Source organism: Phyllobates terribilis, unplaced genomic scaffold, assembly GCF_046119375.1.
Source record: "Phyllobates terribilis strain yellow unplaced genomic scaffold, ASM4611937v1 Scaffold_2__4_contigs__length_985480577, whole genome shotgun sequence".
Classification (NCBI taxonomy): Eukaryota; Metazoa; Chordata; class Amphibia; order Anura; family Dendrobatidae; genus Phyllobates; species Phyllobates terribilis.
This window is the reverse complement of record NW_027362762.1, coordinates 968893975-968919245: the sequence shown is the minus strand read 5'-3', so window position 1 is coordinate 968919245 and position 25271 is coordinate 968893975. Positions and strand designations below refer to the sequence as shown.

At 47.8% G+C, this 25271-nt stretch overlaps 1 protein-coding gene across 1 annotated transcript in view; it reads right to left on the bottom strand.

The window, feature by feature from the left end:
- Positions 1-731: 731 nt before the first annotated feature.
- The window catches only part of LOC141253118 (cystatin-A2-like), a 100739-nt gene continuing 76199 nt past the window's right edge, over positions 732-25271 (bottom strand). The window contains exon 3 of the mRNA XM_073670873.1: positions 732-936. Within this exon, the coding sequence (XP_073526974.1) occupies positions 817-936 (120 nt within the window). The 3' untranslated portion in view covers positions 732-816. The remainder of the gene's footprint in view (positions 937-25271) is intronic.

The window sequence follows — 25271 nt, the reverse complement described above, 5'->3', positions numbered from 1 at the left end:
CTATGAGTATGGCTATGAGTATGGCCATGGGTATGGCTATGGCTATGGCTATGGCTATGACTATGACTATGGCTATGACTATGGCTATGGCTATGGCTATGACTATGGCTATGGCTATGACTATGGCTATGGCTATGGCTATGGCTATGGCTATGACTATGGCTATGGCTATGACTATGATGACTATGACTATGACTATGTTTTAAGGTCATAAAAATTCAAAGTTGAATTTCTTAATTTTTCAGCAACTTTCAGATATTTTGAAAATTTAAATGCAAATCACATCGACCTAAATTTCTTGCTTTCATAAAGTGCAATGTGTCACTAAAATCAGTCTCAGAACCACTGAGATACGTCGCAGCATTTCAGAGTTATGAATCATTAAAATTTGTTATCTTTTTGCTTTTTTTCTCTAAACATGTTTTTAATTAAAGAGTAAAAGATACGTTTTATCCTCTTCTCAGTAATGCTGGAGCCCAGTCCTTATGGACATTCCTTCTCATTTTTAAGTCGAGAGTTTTGTACGGCCCCCGAATGATGGTATAAAAATCCATATGGCCCTTAGTGGAAAAAGATTCCTCACCCGTGACATGAAGCGACGCGTCAGATTAGAAAATTAGGGCTCCGTCATTAACATCAAAATAGTCTGTGGTAGGAAGGGGTTAATGCAGCCTTATTTCCAGGCTGCTTCCATCTTTATCATTAGTTCACTAATCACAGACTCAGCCGAGAAAGGAGAAGATTTATTTATTATTCTGCACATCGGAGCAGGATCTATGGCCGATCTCCACATATATTCAGCATCACACACAGCTTCTAAAAAGAAGTGATGGCGTCGTTCTTAGTTTTCCCGCATTGCCAGCCCAGTAGCTCTGGATCTTTTCCACTATGAGGCGCAGATATTTTCAAATGACAGAAATCATCTCCAATATCGACCTGCGGAAAGACAGACGGACACGTTACACAGGGGGATCTCCACTCAGTATACTGACTTTTATATAAACTATCCTGACATCCCATAATGTGATCAGTAGTGTATGACTCCACGTGTCTGCATGTATCCTGACATCCCATAATGTGATCAGTGTATGACCCCACGTGTCTGTATGTATCCTGACATCCCATAATGTGATCAGTGTGACCCCACGTGTCGGTATATATCCTGACATCCCATAATGTGATCAGTGTATGACCCCACGTGTCTGTATGTATCCTGACATCCCATAATGTGATCAGTGTGACCCCACGTGTCTGTATGTGTCCTGACATCCCATAATGTGATCAGTGTGACCCCACGTGTCTGTATGTGTCCTGACATCCCATAATGTGATCAGTGTGACCCCACGTGTCTGTATGTATCCTGACATCCCATAATGTGATCATTAGTGTATGACCCACATGTCTGTATGTATCCTGACATCCCATAATGTGATCAGTAGTGTATGACCCCACGTGTCTGTATGTATCCTGACATCCCATAATGTGATCAGTGTGACCCGACGTGTCTGTATGTATCCTGACATCCCATAATGTGATCAGTAGTGTATGACCACACGTGTCTGTATGTATCCTGACATCCCATAATGTGATCAGTGTATGACCCCACGTGTCTGTATGTTTCCTGACATCCCATAATGTGATCAGTGTGACCCCACGTGTCGGTATGTATCCTGACATCCCATAATGTGATCAGTGTGTGATCCCACGTGTCTCTATGTATCCTGACATCCCATAATGTGATCAGTGTATGACCCCACGTGTCTGTATGTATCCTGACATCCCATAATGTGATCAGTGTATGACCCCACGTGTCTGTATGTATCCTGACATCCCATAATGTGATCAGTGTGACCCCACGTGTCTGTATGTATCCTGACATCCCATAATATGATCAGTGTGACCCCACGTGTCTGTATGTATCCTGACATCCGATCATGTGATCAGTGTATGACCCCACGTATCTGTATGTGTCCTGACATCCCATAATGTGATCAGTGTGACCCCACGTGTCTGTATGTGTCCTGACATCCCATAATGTGATCAGTGTGACCCCACGTGTCTGTATGTATCCTGACATCCGATTATGTGATCAGTGTATGACCCCACGTGTCTGTATGTGTCCTGACATCCCATAATGTGATCAGTGTGACCCCACGTGTCTGTATGTGTCCTGACATCCCATAATGTGATCAGTGTGACCCCACGTGTCTGTATGTATCCTGACATCCCATAATGTGATCAGTGTGACCCCACGTGTCGGTATGTATCCTGACATCCCATAATGTGATCAGTGTGACCCCACATGTCTGTATGTATCCTGACATCACATAATTTGATCTGTGTGACCCCACGTGACTGTGTGTGTCCTGACATCCCATAATGTGATCAGTGTATGACCCCACGTGTCTGTATGTATCCTGACATCCCATAATATGATCAGTGTGACCCCACGTGTCTGTATGTATCCTGACATCCCATAATGTGATCAGTGTGACCCCACGTGTCTGTAAGTATCCTGACATCCCATAATGTGATCAGTGTGACCCCACGTCTCTGTATGTATCCTGACATCCCATAATCTGATCAGTGTGTGACCCCAAGTGTCTGTATGTATCCTGACATCCCATAATGTGATCAATGTGACCCCACGTGTCTGTATGTATCCTGACATCCCATAATGTGATCAGTGTGACCCCACATGTCTGTATGTATCCTGACATCCCATAATGTGATCAGTGTGACCCCACGTGTCTGTATGTATCCTGACATCCCATAATGTGATCAGTGTGACCCCACGTGTCTGTATGTATCCTGACATCCCAGAATGTGATCAGTGTATGACCCCACGTGTCTGTATGTATCCTGACATCCCATAATGTGATCAGTGTGACCCCACGTGTCTGTATGTGTCCTGACATCCCATAATGTGATCAGTGTGACCCCACGTGTCTGTATGTGTCCTGACATCCCATAATGTGATCAGTGTGACCCCACGTGTCTGTATGTATCCTGACATCCCATAATGTGATCATTAGTGTATGACCCACGTGTCTGTATGTATCCTGACATCCCATAATGTGATCAGTGTGACCCCAAGTGTCTGTATGTATCCTGACATCCCATAATGTGATCAGTGTGACCCCACGTGTCTGTATGTATCCTGACATCCCATAATGTGATCAGTGTGACCCCACGTGTCTGTATCTATCCTGACATCCCATAATGTGATCAGTGTGACCCCACGTGTCTGTATGTATCCTGACATCCCATAATATGATCAGTGTGACCACACGTGTCTGTATGTATCCTGACATCCCATAATGTGATCAGTGTGACCCCACGTGTCTGTATGTATCCTGACATCCCATAATGTGATCAGTGTGACCCCACGTGTCTGTATGTGTCCTGACATCCCATAATGTGATCAGTGTGACCCCACGTGTCTGTATGTATCCTAACATCCCATAATGTGATCAATGTATGACCCCACGTGTCTGTATGTATCCTGACATCCCATAATATGATCAGTGTGATCCCACGTGTCTGTATGTATCCTGACATCCCATAATGTGATCAGTGTGACCCCACGTGTCTGTATGTGTCCTGACATCCCATAATGTGATCAGTGTGACCCCACGTGTCTGTATGTATCCTGACATCCCATAATGTGATCAGTGTGACCCCACGTGTCTGTATGTATCCTGACATCCCATAATGTGATCAGTGTGACCCCACGTGTCTGTATGTATCCTGACATCCCATAATGTGATCAGTGTGACCCCACGTGTCTGTATGTATCCTGACATCCCATAATGTGATCAGTGTGACCCCACGTGTCTGTATGTATCCTGACATCCCATAATGTGATCAGTGTGACCCCACGTGTCTGTATGTATCCTGACATCCCATAATGTGATCAGTGTGACCCCACGTGTCTGTATGTATCCTGACATCCCATAATGTGATCAATGTATGACCCCACGTGTCTGTATGTGTCCTGGCATCCCATAATGTGATCAGTGTGACCACACGTGTCTGTATGTATCCTGACATCCCATAATGTGATCAGTGTGACCCCACGTGTCTGTATGTATCCTGACATCCCATAATGTGATCAGTGTGACCCCACGTGTCTGTATGTATCCTGACATCCCATAATGTGATCAGTGTGACCCCACGTGTCTGTATGTATCCTGACATCCCATAATGTGATCAGTAGTGTATGCCCCCACGTGTCTGTATGTATCCTGACATCCCATAATGTGATCAGTGTATGACCCCACGTGTCTGTATGTATCCTGACATCCCATAATGTGATCAGTGTATGACCCCACGTGTCTGTATGTGTCCTGACATCCATTAATGTGATCAGTAGTGTATGACCCCACATGTCTGTATGTATCCTGACATCCCATAATGTGATCAGTGTATGACCCTATGTGTCTGTATGTATCCTGACATCCCATAATGTGATCAGTGTATGACCCCACGTGTCTGTATGTGTCCTGACATCCCATAATGTGATCAGTGTATGACCCCACGTGTCTGTATGTGTCCTGACATCCCATAATGTGATCAGTGTATGACCCCACGTGTCTGTATGTGTCCTGACATCCCATAATGTGATCAGTAGTGTATGACCCCACATGTCTGTATGTATCCTGACATCCCATAATGTGATCAGTAGTGTATGACCCCACATGTCTGTATGTATCCTGACATCCCATAATATGATCAGTGTATGACCCACGTGTCTGTATGTGTCCTGACATCCCATAATGTGATCAGTAGTGTATGACCCCACGTGTCTGTATGTATCCTGACATCCCATAATATGATCAGTGTATGACCCCACGTGTCTGTATGTATCCTGACATCCCATAATGTGATCAGTGTGACCCGACGTGTCTGTATGTATCCTGACATCCCATAATGTGATCAGTAGTGTATGACCACACGTGTCTGTATGTATCCTGACATCCCATAATGTGATCAGTGTATGACCCCACGTGTCTGTATGTATCCTGACATCCCATAATGTGATCAGTGTATGACCCCACGTGTCTGTATGTTTCCTGACATCCCATAATGTGATCAGTGTGACCCCACGTGTCGGTATGTATCCTGACATCCCATAATGTGATCAGTGTGTGATCCCACGTGTCTCTATGTATCCTGACATCCCATAATGTGATCAGTGTATTACCCCACGTGTCTGTATGTATCCTGACATCCCATAATGTGATCAGTGTATGACCCCACGTGTCTGTATGTATCCTGACATCCCATAATGTGATCAGTGTGACCCCACGTGTCTGTATGTATCCTGACATCCCATAATATGATCAGTGTGACCCCACGTGTCTGTATGTATCCTGACATCCCATAATGTGATCAGTGTATGACCTCACGTGTCTGTATGTATCCTGACATCCCATAATGTGATCAGTGTGACCCCACGTGTCTGTATGTATCCTGACATCCCATAATATGATCAGTGTGACCCCACGTGTCTGTATGTATCCTGACATCCGATCATGTGATCAGTGTATGACCCCACGTGTCTGTATGTGTCCTGACATCCCATAATGTGATCAGTGTGACCCCACGTGTCTGTATGTATCCTGACATCCGATCATGTGATCAGTGTATGACCCCACGTGTCTGTATGTGTCCTGACATCCCATAATGTGATCAGTGTGACCCCACGTGTCTGTATGTGTCCTGACATCCCATAATGTGATCAGTGTGACCCCACGTGTCTGTATGTATCCTGACATCCCATAATGTGATCAGTGTGACACCACGTGTCGGTATGTATCCTGACATCCCATAATGTGATCAGTGTGACCCCACATGTCTGTATGTATCCTGACATCCCATAATCTGATCTGTGTGACCCCACGTGTCTGTGTGTGTCCTGACATCCCATAATGTGATCAGTGTATGACCCCACGTGTCTGTATGTATCCTGACATCCCATAATATGATCAGTGTGACCCCACGTGTCTGTATGTATCCTGACATCCCATAATGTGATCAGTGTGACCCCACGTGTCTGTATGTATCCTGACATCCCATAATGTGATCAGTGTGACCCCACGTGTCTGTAAGTATCCTGACATCCCATAATGTGATCAGTGTGACCCCACGTCTCTGTATGTATCCTGACATCCCATAATCTGATCAGTGTATGACCCCACGTGTCTGTATGTATCCTGACATCCCATAATGTGATCAGTGTGTGACCCCACGTGTCTGTATGTATCCTGACATCCCATAATGTGATCAGTAGTGTATGACCCCACGTGTCTGTATGTATCCTGACATCCCATAATGTGATCAATGTGACCCCACGTGTCTGTATGTATCCTGACATCCCATAATGTGATCAGTGTATGACCCCACGTGTCGGTATGTATCCTGACATCCCATAATGTGATCAGTGTGACCCCACATGTCTGTATGTATCCTGACATCCCATAATGTGATCAGTGTGACCCCACATGTCTGTATGTATCCTGACATCCCATAATGTGATCAGTGTGACCCCACGTGTCTGTATGTATTCTGACATCCCATAATGTGATCACTGTATGACCCCACGTGTCTGTATGTATCCTGACATCCCATAATCTGATCAGTGTGACCCCACGTGTCTGTATGTATCCTGACATCCCATAATGTGATCAGTGTATGACCCCACGTGTCTGTATGTGTCCTGACATCCCATAATGTGATCAGTGTATGACCCCACGTGTCTGTATGTATCCTGACATCCCATAATCTGATCAGTGTGACCCCACGTGTCTGTATGTATCCTGACATCCCATAATGTGATCAGTGTGACCCCACGTGTCTGTATGTATCCTGACATCCCATAATGTGATCAGTAGTGTATGACCCCACGTGTCTGTATGTATCCTGACATCCCATAATGTGATCAGTGTGACCCCACGTGTCTGTATGTATCCTGACATCCCATAATGTGATCAGTGTGACCCCACGTGTCTGTATGTATCCTGACATCCCATAATGTGATCAGTGTGACCCCACGTGTCTGTATGTGTCCTGACATCCCATAATGTGATCAGTCTATAACCCCACGTGTCTGTATGAGTCCTGACATCCCATAATGTGATCAGTGTATGACCCCACGTGTCTGTATGTATCCTGACATCCCATAATGTGATCAGTAGTGTATGACCCCACGTGTCTGTTTGTGTACTGACATCCCATAATGTGATCAGTGTATGACCCCACGTGTCTGTATGTATCCTGACATCCCATAATGTGATCAGTGTGACCCCACGTGTCTGTATGTATCCTGACATCCCATAATGTGATCAGTGTGACCCCACGTGTCTATATGTATCCTGACATCCCATAATGTGATCAGTGTATGACCCCACGTGTCTGTATGTATCCTGACATCCCATAATGTGATCAGTGTATGACCCCACGTGTCTGTATGTATCCTGACATCCCATAATGTGATCAGTGTGACCCCACGTGTCTGTATGTATCCTGACATCCCATAATGTGATCAGTGTGACCCCACGTGTCTGTATGTGTGCTGACATCCCATAATGTGATCAGTGTGACCCCACGTGTCTGTATGTGTGCTGACATCCCATAATGTGATCAGTGTGACCCCACGTGTCTGTATGTATCCTGACATCCCATAATGTGATCAGTGTGTGACCCCACGTGTCTGTATGTATCCTGACATCCCATAATGTGATCAGTGTGACCCCACGTGTCTGTATGTGTCCTGACATCCCATAATGTGATCAGTGTGACCCCACGTGTCTGTATGTATCCCGACATCCCATAATGTGATCAGTGTGACCCCATGTGTCTGTATGTATCCTGACATCCCATAATGTGATCAGTGTGACCCCACGTGTCTGTATGTATCCTGACATCCCATAATATGATCAGTGTGACCCCACGTGTCTGTATGTATCCTGACATCCCATAATGTGATCAGTAGTGTATGACCCCACGTGTCTGTATGTATCCTGACATCCCATAATATGATCAGTGTGACCCCACGTGTCTGTATGTATCCTGACATCCCATAATGTGATCAGTAGTGTATGACCCCACGTGTCTGTATGTATCCTGACATCCCATAATGTGATCAGTGTGACCCCACGTGTCTGTTTGTGTCCTGACATCCCATAATGTGATCAGTGTATGACCCCACGTGTCTGTATGTATCCTGACATCCCATAATGTGATCAGTAGTGTATGACCCCACGTGTCTGTTTGTGTACTGACATCCCATAATGTGATCAGTGTATGACCCCACGTGTCTGTATGTATCCTGACATCCCATAATGTGATCAGTGTGACCCCACGTGTCTGTATGTATCCTGACATCCCATAATGTGATCAGTGTGACCCCACGTGTCTATATGTATCCTGACATCCCATAATGTGATCAGTGTATGACCCCACGTGTCTGTATGTATCCTGACATCCCATAATGTGATCAGTGTGACCCCACGTGTCTGTGTGTATCCTGACATCCCATAATGTCATCAGTGTGACCCCACGTGTCTGTATGTATCCTGACATCCCATAATGTGATCAGTGTATGACCCCACGTGTCTGTATGTATCATGACATCCCATAATGTGATCAGTGTATGACCCACGTGTCTGTATGTCTCCTGACATCCCATAATGTGATCAGTGTATGACCCCACGTGTCTGTATGTATCCCGACATCCCATAATGTGATCAGTGTATGTGTAGCACCCTGAGGATTCGGCTGCTACAGGGGTATTGCACCTCAACCCAGAGGTGTGATATTCCACTCCCGGGTAAGGAAGGAGTGTGGAACTGAGCTCAGATAGACTGCATGCACTACATACATCCCATTCCAGAGGAGCAGGCCGACGGTACTCCCACTTAGAAATGTGCAGGTACAACCGAGCCTGTTCCTGGCTGGAGTGGGAGGGGGGTGGTACATCCCATGTAGTGTAGGGGCAGATAGGGGGAGCAGTCTGGGTAGTGATAGGAGCTCATTGGGTGCTGGTCACCTGAGCTCACACATAGAGGGATATATAAGGAGGGCACCAACTTAGATCAGGGTCAGACGCTGAGAACAAGTCAGTTGGAGAGGAGAGAGGAGGAAACAGCAGCCCTGGAGAGAGAGAGAGTGGAGCAGAGAAAGACCCAGAGGGGGAAGACTGAAGGGGCCCAAGAACCCAAATTAGAGCACCGGGTGAGGAGTCAGCAAGAGGGTACCGGAACCCAAGCTGGTGGGGGCAAAGACATTCCCCAGCCAGAGACCGGAGACCGTGGGCAGTGTCTGTCACGGTCACCCACCACATTCACCCCGAAGGCACACCACATGAAGGGTCAGGGAACCCAGGGCCAAGGGTGTCCCAAAAGAAGGCCCGAGGGAGCTGGACCTAGGTGAATCACTGGTGGGGACGGCTGAAGAAAGGACAGAGGGAGAGCTCAGGGCCACGCTCCGGACTTGTTTGGGGGTTGGCTGGATCCAGGACCTGGTGGACGCAGCACGGCTCGGGTGGTCACTAGCAGCTGGAGTGACCAGTACAACATCAGCAGTAAGTAAACTCCCTTAACTGCACAACCCGAGTCTGTCTTCATTGCCGGCTGCACCGCACCACCACAACCCCCATCCTCTGCGCCTGTCCCCTCTGAGGCTATACCCCTCCCGTTGGGGGTTATCCCACCAAGCTGCGCATCCACCATCAGCCTCAGCGGACCCTGCTGCAGCGGCGGCCACAGTGACCGCATTACAACGGGTGGCGTAGTCGACACAAAAGAACTTTAGTAACATCTGTAAAGCTGCCACATAACACTGAGCTTGACGCCCTGGGCACGGGACCGGGTCACAGCCGCTCGGAGACTACAACCCCCCCATCTGATCCGGTGCCGGGTATTCCCCTCAAAAAGGAATATGTCCCAGGGGGCGCGTCAACTTTGGCGTAGTCGGCAGGATTACGTGCCCGCAACACCCGGGTACTGCGTGCCTGAAGAAAAGTGCAAGTTTACCTCAGAAAGAAGTCTCCCGCCGGTTCCGGAGGGTCCACGCCATCGGACTCCATCACCAGTCGTTTCCCGCCGATTGTCCGCCATTTCCAACTTGTTCCCGCCATCTGCAGAGTTTCCCGCCACTGGGCGACGCTTCCCGCCAAAACCGCAGATTTCCCGCCTTGGAAGAGCAGCGGACGCCATTATGGGCGTGCCAAAGGAGGGCAAGAGGCCACCTCCCATCGTGGGCCAGGACAGAAAATGGCGCCAAAAGTGGAAACCGCCCCCACCAACAGAGACTGTGATGCTGGAGGTGTCTGTCAGCGTGAAAGAACTCCCCCTGGAGCTGACAGTCACCGAGTTGCCCCGGGACCGCCCTCGAGGTGGGAGGAGACGAAAGAGAAGAGAAAAGATGGGTGTCGCTTGGAGCAGTCTAGAGCGAGCGCACCCGGAGACAAGAGGTCTAATGAGGAGTAGCGGAGGAACTCACCCGGAGATGGAGAGAAAGCAGAACAGCACCGGCCCGCTGGCCAGGAGTCTGCTAGAGACCGAGGAAGGAGGGCAGAGCAGCACCGGCCCGCTGGCCAGGAGCCTGCCGGAAGAAGAGCAGAGCAGCACCGACCCGATGGTCAGGAGCCTGCTAGAGTCCACAACCCCGCTAGGTCTAGCGGAGATCTTAGCGCAGCTCCCCCGAGACCGGGAGTGTGCACAGACTGCCCTGGAGGGCCTCGCACGGAGGATGGCCCGGGTACAGCGTGAGATACTGGCGGAGTGGAGCCGGGAGATGACCCAGCAAGCAGAGACCAGTCAACGGAGCACGCTACCCTGGAAGAGGAAGCAGACCGCCTCTGAGGATGGCGCGGGAGGACCCAAGGCCGGAGACGGCGCCGAGAAGGGAGCCGAACGCATGGAGGCAGGTAAAGGGGACGCCTATACCCCAAGCCGTGACACCGCTTACCTGCCCCAGCTCCCCGTCGCAGAGCCCGAAAGTCCCCCTGCTGTGCCCGTAGCCGCCATGTCACCGCCATGGACTAGGCCCCGACCGGAAGCCGCCGCAGCGACCCCTGTGACGTCACGCGCCTCGACCCGGAGCGTGACAAAGCAGGAAACACCACCAGCCTGGTCGCAAGGCCTAGTACCCCCGGGCGCCGCATCACCAACAGCGCCCCCTACCTCCGCGGAGCCTCCGGCCTGGCCGCAAGGCCAGGTAGCCCAGGGCGCCGCCGTCCTAACGGTGCCCTTCACCTTCCAGGTGCCCCAGGCCTGGCCGCAAGGCCTGGGCAACCCGGGCGCCACCACCACCGCGCCCGCGCCCGTAAAACCAAGGGTGCCACACCTGGGGGAGGACTTGTTCAGCCAGCTCACATGGCCGGACGGGTCTGAAGCAACACCATATCAAGAAAAAGCAGGAGGGAGCCGTCGTTGAGGACGGGAATAGAGACTGTATATAGTTGCCCGTCGGGGCACAGTGAACCGTTGCTGCTAAAATAGTCCCCGTTGGGACCAGTGAACTGTTTACCCGTTACCCCTTAATCCTACAGGCTGAGGACTGTGAGCAGCCATTCCCTTCCCTCTACCTGGCCGAGGACTGAGAGCGGCCAACTTCCCCTGTATATAGTTGCGCGTCCTAAAGCGCCCCCTACCGGTTTTATAGAAAACCAGTTTTTCTAAGAGACTGTCGCACTTTTTCCCGGACACACGTTGCACAGTGGCCGGAGGAGGAACCTGAAACAAGAGACGACGAGAATGTTTACATGAAAAGTTTTATATATATAATGTTTTATATGTTTTATTATGTTTATATGAAAAATTTTGTATGTTTTGGTGTTTTTGTCTTTACAGCCCGAGGACGTGCTGTGATTTACCAGGGGGGAATGTAGCACCCTGAGGATTCGGCTGCTACAGGGGTATTGCACCTCAACCCAGAGGTGTGATATTCCACTCCCGGGTAAGGAAGGAGTGTGGAACTGAGCTCAGATAGACTGCATGCACTACATACATCCCATTCCAGAGGAGCAGGCCGACGGTACTCCCACTTAGAAATGTGCAGGTACAACCGAGCCTGTTCCTGGCTGGAGTGGGAGGGGGGTGGTACATCCCATGTAGTGTAGGGGCAGATAGGGGGAGCAGTCTGGGTAGTGATAGGAGCTCATTGGGTGCTGGTCACCTGAGCTCACACATAGAGGGATATATAAGGAGGGCACCAACTTAGATCAGGGTCAGACGCTGAGAACAAGTCAGTTGGAGAGGAGAGAGGAGGAAACAGCAGCCCTGGAGAGAGAGAGAGTGGAGCAGAGAAAGACCCAGAGGGGGAAGACTGAAGGGGCCCAAGAACCCAAATTAGAGCACCGGGTGAGGAGTCAGCAAGAGGGTACCGGAACCCAAGCTGGTGGGGGCAAAGACATTCCCCAGCCAGAGACCGGAGACCGTGGGCAGTGTCTGTCACGGTCACCCACCACATTCACCCCGAAGGCACACCACATGAAGGGTCAGGGAACCCAGGGCCAAGGGTGTCCCAAAAGAAGGCCCGAGGGAGCTGGACCTAGGTGAATCACTGGTGGGGACGGCTGAAGAAAGGACAGAGGGAGAGCTCAGGGCCACGCTCCGGACTTGTTTGGGGGTTGGCTGGATCCAGGACCTGGTGGACGCAGCACGGCTCGGGTGGTCACTAGCAGCTGGAGTGACCAGTACAACATCAGCAGTAAGTAAACTCCCTTAACTGCACAACCCGAGTCTGTCTTCATTGCCGGCTGCACCGCACCACCACAACCCCCATCCTCTGCGCCTGTCCCCTCTGAGGCTATACCCCTCCCGTTGGGGGTTATCCCACCAAGCTGCGCATCCACCATCAGCCTCAGCGGACCCTGCTGCAGCGGCGGCCACAGTGACCGCATTACAACGGGTGGCGTAGTCGACACAAAAGAACTTTAGTAACATCTGTAAAGCTGCCACATAACACTGAGCTTGACGCCCTGGGCACGGGACCGGGTCACAGCCGCTCGGAGACTACAACCCCCCCATCTGATCCGGTGCCGGGTATTCCCCTCAAAAAGGAATATGTCCCAGGGGGCGCGTCATATGACCCACGTGTCTGTATGTGTCCTGACATCCCATAATGTGATCAGTGTATGACCCCACGTGTCTGTATGTATCCTGACATCCCATAATGTGATCAGTGTGACCCCACGTGTCTGTATGTATCCTGACATCCCATAATGTGATCAGTGTATGACCCCACGTGTCTGTATGTATCCTGACATCCCATAATGTGATCAGTGTATGACCCCACGTGTCTGTATGTATCGTGACATCCCATAATGTGATCAGTGTGACCCCACGTGTCTGTATGTATCCTGACATCCCATAATGTGATCAGTTGTGTATGACCCCACGTGTCTGTATGTATCCTGACATCCCATAATGTGATCAGTGTATGACCCCACGTGTCTGTATGTGTCCTGACATCCCATAATGTGATCAGTGTATGACCCCACGTGTCTGTATGTGTCCTGACATCCCATAATGTGATCAGTGTATGACCCCACGTGTCTGTATGTGTCCTGACATCCCATAATGTGATCAGTAGTGTATGACCCCACATGTCTGTATGTATCCTGACATCCCATAATATGATCAGTGTATGACCCACGTGTCAGTATGTGTCCTGACATCCCATAATGTGATCATTAGTGTATCACCCACGTGTCTGTATGTGTCCTGACATCCCATAATGTGATCAGTAGTGTATGACCCCACGTGTCTGTATGTATCCTGACATCCCATAATGTGATCAGTAGTGTATGACCCCACGTGTCTGTATGTATCCTGACATCCCATAATGTGATCAGTGTATGACCCCACGTGTCTGTATGTATCCTGACATCCCATAATGTGATCAGTGTGACCCGACGTGTCTGTATGTATCCTGATATCCCATAATGTGATCAGTAGTGTATGACCACACGTGTCTGTATGTATCCTGACATCCCATAATGTGATCAGTGTATGACCCACGTGTCTGTATGTATCCTGACATCCCATAATGTGATCAGTGTATGACCCCACGTGTCGGTATGTATCCTGACATCCCATAATGTGATCAGTGTGACCCCACGTGTCGGTATGTATCCTGACATCCCATAATGTGATCAGTGTGTGATCCCACGTGTCTCTATGTATCCTGACATCCCATAATGTGATCAGTGTATGACCCCACGTGTTTGTATGTATCCTGACATCCCATAATGTGATCAGTGTGACCCCACGTGTCTGTATGTATCCTGACATCCCATAATGTGATCAGTGTGACCCCACGTGTCTGTATGTATCCTGACATCCCATAATGTGATCAGTGTATGACCCCACGTGTCTGTATGTATCCTGACATCCGATCATGTGATCAGTGTATGACCCCACGTGTCTGTATGTGTCCTGACATCCCATAATGTGATCAGTGTGACCCCACGTGTCTGTATGTGTCCTGACATCCCATAATGTGATCAGTGTGACCCCACGTGTCTGTATGTATCCTGACATCCCATAATGTGATCAGTGTGACCCCACGTGTCGGTATGTATCCTGACATCGCATAATGTGATCAGTGTGACCACACGTGTCTGTATGTATCCTGACATCCCATAATGTGATCAGTGTGACCCCACATGTCTGTATGTATCCTGACATCCCATAATCTGATCTGTGTGACCCCACGTGTCTGTGTGTGTCCTGACATCCCATAATGTGATCAGTGTATGACCCCACGTGTCTGTATGTATCCTGACATCCCATAATATGATCAGTGTGACCCCACGTGTCTGTATGTATCCTGACATCCCATAATGTGATCAGTGTGACCCCACGTGTCTGTATGTATCCTGACATCCCATAATGTGATTAGTGTATGACCCCACGTGTCTGTATGTATCCTGACATCCCATAATGTGATCAGTGTGACCCCACGTGTCTGTATGTATCCTGACATCCCATAATGTGATCAGTGTGACCCCACGTGTCTGTAAGTATCCTGACATCCCATAATGTGATCAGTGTGACCCCACGTGTCTGTATGTATCCTGACATCCCATAATGTGATCAGTGTGACCCCACGTGTCTGTATGTGTCCTGACATCCCATAATGTGATCAGTCTATGACCCCACGTGTCTGTATGAGTCCTGACATCCCATAATGTGATCAGTGTATGACCCCACGTGTCTGTATGAATCCTGACATCCCATAATGTGATCAGTGTGACCCCACGTGTCTGTATGTATCCTGACATCCCATAATGTGATCAGTGTGACCCCACGTGTCTGTATGTGTCCTGACATCCCATAATGTGATCAGTCTATGACCCCACGTGTCTGTATGAGTCCTGACATCCCATAATGTTATCAGTGTATGACCCCACGTGTCTGTATGTATCCTGACATCCCATAATGTGATCAGTGTGACCCCACGTGTCTGTATGTGTCCTGACATCCCATAATGTGATCAGTGTATGACCCCACGTGTCTGTATGTATCCCGACATCCCATAATGTGATCAGTGTGACCCCATGTGTCTGTATGTGTCCTGACATCCCATAATGTGATCAGTGTGACCCCACGTGTCTGTATGTATCCTGACATCCCATAATATGATCAGTGTGACCCCACGTGTCTGTATGTATCCTGACATCCCATAATGTGATCAGTAGTGTATGACCCCACGTGTCTGTTTGTGTCCTGACATCCCATAATGTGATCAGTGTGACCCCATGTGTCTGTATGTGTCCTGACATCCCATAATGTGATCAGTGTGACCCCACGTGTCTGTATGTATCCTGACATCCCATAATGTGATCAGTGTGACCCCACGTGTCTGTTTGTGTCCTGACATCCCATAATGTGATCAGTGTATGACCCCACGTGTCTGTATGTATCCTGACATCCCATAATGTGATCAGTGTGTGACTCCACATGTCTGTATGTATCCTGACATCCCATAATGTGATCAGTGTGACCCCACGTGTCTGTATGTATCCTGACATCCCATAATATGATCAGTGTGTGACTCCACATGTCTGTATGTATCCTGACATCCCATAATGTGATCAGTGTGTGACTCCACATGTCTGTATGTATCCTGACATCCCATAATGTGATCAGTGTGACCCCACGTGTCTGTATGTATCCTGACATCCCATAATGTGATCAGTGTGTGACTCCACATGTCTGTATGTATCCTGACATCCCATAATGTGATCAGTGTGTGACTCCACATGTCTGTATGTATCCTGACATCCCATAATGTGATCAGTGTGACCCCACGTGTCTGTATGTATCCTGACATCCCATAATGTGATCAGTGTGTGACTCCACATGTCTGTATGTATCCTGACATCCCATAATGTGATCAGTGTGACCCCACGTGTCTGTATGTATCCTGACATCCCATAATGTGATCAGTGTGACCCCACGTGTCTGTATGTATCCTGACATCCCATAATGTGATCAGTGTGACCCCACGTGTCTGTATGTATCCTGACATCCCATAATGTGATCAGTGTATGACCCCTCGTGTCTGTATGTATCATGACATCCCATAATGTGATCAGTGTATGACCCACGTGTCTGTATGTCTCCTGACATCCCATAATGTGATCAGTGTATGACCCCACGTGTCTGTATGTATCCTGACATCCCATAATGTGATCAGTGTATGACCCACGTGTCTGTATGTGTCCTGACATCCCATAATGTGATCAGTGTATGACCCCACGTGTCTGTATGTATCCTGACATCCCATAATGTGATCAGTGTGACCCCACGTGTCTGTATGTATCCTGACATCCCATAATGTGATCAGTGTATGACCCCACGTGTCTGTATGTATCCTGACATCCCATAATGTGATCAGTGTATGACCCCACGTGTCTGTATGTATCCTGACATCCCATAATGTGATCAGTGTATGACCCCACGTGTCTGTATGTGTCCTGACATCCCATAATATGATCAGTGTGACCCCACGTGTCTGTATGTATCCTGACATCCCATAATGTGATCAGTGTATGACCCCACGTGTCTGTATGTGTCCTGACATCCCATAATATGATCAGTGTGACCCCACGTGTCTGTATGTATCCTGACATCCCATAATGTGATCAGTGTGACCCCACGTGTCTGTATGTATCCTGACATCCCATAATGTGATCAGTGTGACCTCACGTGTCTGTATGTGTCCTGACATACCATAATGTGACCAGTCTATGACCCCACGTGTCTGTATGTATCCTGACATCCCATAATGTGATCAGTGTATGACCCCACGTGTCTGTATGTATCCTGACATCCCATAATGTGATCAGTGTATGACCCCACGTGTCTGTATGTATCGTGACATCCCATAATGTGATCAGTGTGACCCCACGTGTCTGTATGTATCCTGACATCCCATAATGTGATCAGTTTGACCCCACGTGTCTGTATGTATCCTGACATCCCATAATGTGATCAGTGTGACCTCACCTGTCTGTATGTATCCTGACATCCCATAATGTGATCAGTGTGACCCCATGTGTCTGTATGTGTCCTGACATCCCATAATGTGATCAGTGTGACCCCACGTGTCTGTATGTATCCTGACATCCCATAATGTGATCAGTGTATGAACCCACGTGTCTGTATGTATCCCGACATCCCATAATGTGATCAGTGTGACCCCATGTGTCTGTATGTATCCTGACATCCCATAATGTGATCAGTGTGACCCCACGTGTCTGTATGTATCCTGACATCCCATAATATGATCAGTGTGACCCCACGTGTCTGTATGTATCCTGACATCCCATAATGTGATCAGTAGTGTATGACCCCACGTGTCTGTATGTATCCTGACATCCCATAATATGATCAGTGTGACCCCACGTGTCTGTATGTATCCTGACATCCCATAATGTGATCAGTGTGACCCCACGTGTCTGTTTGTGTCCTGACATCCCATAATGTGATCAGTGTATGACCCCACGTGTCTGTATGTATCCTGACATCCCATAATGTGATCAGTGTGTGACTCCACATGTCTGTATGTATCCTGACATCCCATAATGTGATCAGTGTGACCCCACATGTCTGTATGTATCCTGACATCCCATAATGTGATCAGTGTGACCACACGTGTCTGTATGTATCCTGACATCCCATAATGTGATCAGTGTGTGACTCCACATGTCTGTATGTATCCTGACATCCCATAATGTGATCAGTGTGTGACTCCACATGTCTGTATGTATCCTGACATCCCATAATGTGATCAGTGTGACACGTGTCTGTATGTATCCTGACATCCCATAATGTGATCAGTGTGTGACTCCACATGTCTGTATGTATCCTGACATCCCATAATGTGATCAGGGTGACCCCACCTGTCTGTATGTATCCTGACATCCCATAATGTGATCAGTGTGTGACTCCACATGTCTGTATGTATCCTGACATCCCATAATGTGATCAGTGTGACCCCACGTGTCTGTGTGTATCCTGACATCCCATAATGTCATCAGTGTGACCCCACGTGTCTGTATGTATCCTGACATCCCATAATGTGATCAGTGTGACCCCACGTGTCTGTATGTATCCTGACATCCCATAATGTGATCAGTGTGACCCCACGTGTCTGTATGTATCCTGACATCCCATAATGTGATCAGTGTATGACCCCACGTGTCTGTATGTATCATGACATCCCATAATGTGATCAGTGTATGACCCACGTGTCTGTATGTCTCCTGACATCCCATAATGTGATCAGTGTATGACCCCACGTGTCTGTATGTATCCTGACATCCCATAATGTGATCAGTGTGACCCCACGTGTCTGTATGTATCCTGACATCCCATAATGTGATCAGTGTATGACCCCACGTGTCTGTATGTATCCTGACATCCCATAATGTGATCAGTGTATGACCCCACGTGTCTGTATGTATCCTGACATCCCATAATGTGATCAGTGTATGACCCCACGTGTCTGTATGTGTCCTGACATCCCATAATATGATCAGTGTGACACCACGTGTCTGTATGTATCCTGACATCCCATAATGTGATCAGTGTATGACCCCACGTGTCTGTATGTATCCTGACATCCCATAATGTGATCAGTGTGACCTCACGTGTCTGTATGTGTCCTGACATCCCATAATGTGATCAGTCTATGACCCCACGTGTCTGTATGTATCCTGACATCCCATAATGTGATCAGTGTATGACCCCACGTGTCTGTATGTATCCTGACATCCCATAATGTGATCAGTGTATGACCCCACGTGTCTGTATGTATCGTGACATCCCATAATGTGATCAGTGTGACCCCACGTGTCTGTATGTATCCTGACATCCCATAATGTGATCAGTTTGACCCCACGTGTCTGTATGTATCCTGACATCCCATAATGTGATCAGTGTGACCTCACCTGTCTGTATGTATCCTGACATCCCATAATGTGATCAGTGTGACCCCACGTGTCTGTATGTATCCTGACATCCCATAATGTGATCAGTGTGACCCCACGTGTCTGTATGTATCCTGACATCCCATAATGTGATCAGTGTATGACCCCACATGTCTGTATGTATCATGACATCCCATAATGTGATCAGTGTATGACCCACGTGTCTGTATGTGTCCTGACATCCCATAATGTGATTAGTGTATGACCCCACGTGTCTGTATGTATCCTGACATCCCATAATGTGATCAGTGTGACCCCACGTGTCTGTATGTATCCTGACATCCCATAATGTGATCAGTGTATGACCCCACGTGTCTGTATGTATCCTGACATCCCATAATGTGATCAGTGTATGACCCCACGTGTCTGTATGTGTCCTGACATCCCATAATATGATCAGTGTGACCCCACGTGTATGTATCCTGACATCCCATAATGTGATCAGTGTGACCTCACGTGTCTGTATGTGTCCTGACATCCCATAATGTGATCAGTCTATGACCCCACGTGTCTGTATGTATCCTGACATCCCATAATGTGATCAGTGTATGACCCCACGTGTCTGTATGTATCCTGACATCCCATAATGTGATCAGTGTATGACCCCACGTGTCTGTATGTATCGTGACATCCCATAATGTGATCAGTGTGACCCCACGTGTCTGTATGTATCCTGACATCCCATAATGTGATCAGTTTGACCCCACGTGTCTGTATGTATCCTGACATCCCATAATGTGATCAGTTTGACCCCACGTGTCTGTATGTATCCTGACATCCCATAATGTGATCAGTGTGACCCCACCTGTCTGTATGTATCCTGACATCCCATAATGTGATCAGTGTGACCCCACGTGTCTGTATGTATCCTGACATCCCATAATGTGATCAGTGTGACCCCACGTGTCTGTATGTATCCTGACATCCCATAATGTGATCAGTTTGACCCCACGTGTCTGTATGTATCCTGACATCCCATAATGTGATCAGTGTATGATCCCACGTGTCTGTATGTATCCTGACATCCCATAATGTGATCAGTGTGACCCCACGTGTCTGTATGTATCCTGACATCCCATAATGTGATCAGTTTGACCCCACGTGTCTGTATGTATCCTGACATCCCATAATGTGATCAGTGTATGATCCCACGTGTCTGTATGTATCCTGACATCCCATAATGTGATCAGTGTGACCCCACCTGTCTGTATGTATCCTGACATCCCATAATGTGATCAGTAGTGTATGACCCCACGTGTCTGTATGTATCCTGACATCCCATAATGTGATCAGTGTGACCCCACGTGTCTGTATGTGTCCTGACATCCCATAATGTGATCAGTAGTGTATGACTCCACGTGTCTGTATGTGTCCTGACATCCCATAATAAGATCAGTGTGACCCCACGTGTCTGTATGTATCCTGACATCCCATAATGTCATCAGTGTGATCCCACGTGTCTGTATGTATCCTGACATCCCATAATATGATCAGTAGTGTATGACCCCACGTGTCTGTATGTATCCTGACATCCCATAATGTGATCAGTGTATGACCCCACGTGTCTGTATGTGTCCTGACATCCCATAATGTGATCAGTGTATGACCCCACGTGTCTGTATGTGTCCTGACATCCCATAATGTGATCAGTGTATGACCCCACGTGTCTGTATGTGTCCTGACATCCCATAATGTGATCAGTAGTGTATGACCCCACATGTCTGTATGTATCCTGACATCCCATAATATGATCAGTGTATGACCCACGTGTCTGTATGTGTCCTGACATCCCATAATGTGATCATTAGTGTATCACCCACGTGTCTGTATGTGTCCTGACATCCCATAATGTGATCAGTGTGACCCCACGTGTCTGTATGTATCCTGACATCCCATAATGTGATCAGTGTGACCTCACCTGTCTGTATGTATCCTGACATCCCATAATGTGATCAGTGTGACCCCACGTGTCTGTATGTGTCCTGACATCCCATAATGTGATCAGTGTGACCCCACGTGTCTGTATGTATCCTGACATCCCATAATGTGATCAGTGTATGAACCCACGTGTCTGTATGTATCCCGACATCCCATAATGTGATCAGTGTGACCCCATGTGTCTGTATGTATCCTGACATCCCATAATGTGATCAGTGTGACCCCACGTGTCTGTATGTATCCTGACATCCCATAATATGATCAGTGTGACCCCACGTGTCTGTATGTATCCTGACATCCCATAATGTGATCAGTAGTGTATGACCCCACGTGTCTGTATGTATCCTGACATCCCATAATATGATCAGTGTGACCCCACGTGTCTGTATGTATCCTGACATCCCATAATGTGATCAGTGTGACCCCACGTGTCTGTATGTATCCTGACATCCCATAATGTGATCAGTGTATGACCCCACGTGTCTGTATGTATCCTGACATCCCATAATGTGATCAGTGTGTGACTCCACATGTCTGTATGTATCCTGACATCCCATAATGTGATCAGTGTGACCCCACGTGTCTGTTTGTGTCCTGACATCCCATAATGTGATCAGTGTATGACCCCACGTGTCTGTATGTATCCTGACATCCCATAATGTGATCAGTGTGTGACTCCACATGTCTGTATGTATCCTGACATCCCATAATGTGATCAGTGTGACCCCACATGTCTGTATGTATCCTGACATCCCATAATGTGATCAGTGTGACCACACGTGTCTGTATGTATCCTGACATCCCATAATGTGATCAGTGTGACCCGTGTCTGTATGTATCCTGACATCCCATAATGTGATCAGTGTGTGACTCCACATGTCTGTATGTATCCTGACATCCCATAATGTGATCAGTGTGACCCGTGTCTGTATGTATCCTGACATCCCATAATGTGATCAGTGTGTGACTCCACATGTCTGTATGTATCCTGACATCCCATAATGTGATCAGGGTGACCCCACCTGTCTGTATGTATCCTGACATCCCATAATGTGATCAGTGTGTGACTCCACATGTCTGTATGTATCCTGACATCCCATAATGTGATCAGTGTGACCCCACGTGTCTGTGTGTATCCTGACATCCCATAATGTCATCAGTGTGACCCCACGTGTCTGTATGTATCCTGACATCCCATAATGTGATCAGTGTGACCCCACGTGTCTGTATGTATCCTGACATCCCATAATGTGATCAGTGTGACCCCACGTGTCTGTATGTATCCTGACATCCCATAATGTGATCAGTGTATGACCCCACGTGTCTGTATGTATCATGACATCCCATAATGTGATCAGTGTATGACCCACGTGTCTGTATGTCTCCTGACATCCCATAATGTGATCAGTGTATGACCCCACGTGTCTGTATGTATCCTGACATCCCATAATGTGATCAGTGTATGACCCACGTGTCTGTATGTGTCCTGACATCCCATAATGTGATCAGTGTATGACCCCACGTGTCTGTATGTATCCTGACATCCCATAATGTGATCAGTGTGACCCCACGTGTCTGTATGTATCCTGACATCCCATAATGTGATCAGTGTATGACCCCACGTGTCTGTATGTATCCTGACATCCCATAATGTGATCAGTGTATGACCCCACGTGTCTGTATGTATCCTGACATCCCATAATGTGATCAGTGTATGACCCCACGTGTCTGTATGTATCCTGACATCCCATAATGTGATCAGTGTGACCTCACGTGTGTGTATGTGTCCTGACATCCCATAATGTGATCAGTCTATGACCCCACGTGTCTGTATGTATCCTGACATCCCATAATGTGATCAGTTTATGACCCCACGTGTCTGTATGTATCCTGACATCCCATAATGTGATCAGTGTGACCCCACGTGTCTGTATGTATCCTGACATCCCATAATGTGATCAGTGTGACCTCACCTGTCTGTATGTATCCTGACATCCCATAATGTGATCAGTCTATGACCCCACGTGTCTGTATGTATCCTGACATCCCATAATGTGATCAGTGTATGACCCCACGTGTCTGTATGTATCCTGACATCCCATAATGTGATCAGTGTGACCCCACGTGTCTGTATGTATCCTGACATCCCATAATGTGATCAGTGTGACCTCACCTGTCTGTATGTATCCTGACATCCCATAATGTGATCAGTGTGACCCCACGTGTCTGTATGTATCGTGACATCCCATAATGTGATCAGTGTGACCCCACGTGTCTGTATGTATCCTGACATCCCATAATGTGATCAGTGTGACCTCACCTGTCTGTATGTATCCTGACATCCCATAATGTGATCAGTGTGACCCCACGTGTCTGTATGTATCCTGACATCCCATAATGTGATCAGTGTGACCCCACGTGTCTGTATGTATCCTGACATCCCATAATGTGATCAGTGTATGACCCCACGTGTCTGTATGTATCATGACATCCCATAATGTGATCAGTGTATGACCCACGTGTCTGTATGTGTCCTGATATCCCATAATGTGATCAGTGTATGACCCCACGTGTCTGTATGTATCCTGACATCCCATAATGTGATCAGTGTGACCCCACGTGTCTGTATGTATCCTGACATCCCATAATGTGATCAGTGTATGACCCCACGTGTCTGTATGTATCCTGACATCCCATAATGTGATCAGTGTATGACCCCACGTGTCTGTATGTGTCCTGACATCCCATAATATGATCAGTGTGACCCCACGTGTCTGTATGTGTCCTGACATCCCATAATGTGATCAGTAGTGTATGACCCCACGTGTCTGTATGTATCCTGACATCCCATAATGTGATCAGTAGTGTATGACCCCACGTGTCTGTATGTATCCTGACATCCCATAATGTGATCAGTGTATGACCCCACGTGTCTGTATGTATCCTGACATCCCATAATGTGATCAGTGTGACCCGACGTGTCTGTATGTATCCTGATATCCCATAATGTGATCAGTAGTGTATGACCCCACGTGTCTGTATGTATCCTGATATCCCATAATGTGATCAGTAGTGTATGACCACACGTGTCTGTATGTATCCTGACATCCCATAATGTGATCAGTGTATGACCCACGTGTCTGTATGTATCCTGACATCCCATAATGTGATCAGTGTATGACCCCACGTGTCGGTATGTATCCTGACATCCCATAATGTGATCAGTGTGACCCCACGTGTCGGTATGTATCCTGACATCCCATAATGTGATCAGTGTGTGATCCCACGTGTCTCTATGTATCCTGACATCCCATAATGTGATCAGTGTATGACCCCACGTGTCTGTATGTATCCTGACATCCCATAATGTGATCAGTGTATGACCCCACGTGTTTGTATGTATCCTGACATCCCATAATGTGATCAGTGTGACCCCACGTGTCTGTATGTATCCTGACATCCCATAATGTGATCAGTGTGACCCCACGTGTCTGTATGTATCCTGACATCCCATAATGTGATCAGTGTGACCCCACGTGTCTGTATGTATCCTGACATCCCATAATGTGATCAGTGTATGACCCCACGTGTCTGTATGTATCCTGACATCCCATAATGTGATCAGTGTGACCACACGTGTCTGTATGTATCCTGACATCCCATAATGTGATCAGTGTGACCACACGTGTCTGTATGTATCCTGACATCCGATCATGTGATCAGTGTATGACCCCACGTGTCTGTATGTATCCTGACATCCCATAATGTGATCAGTGTGACCACACGTGTCTGTATGTATCCTGACATCCCATAATGTGATCAG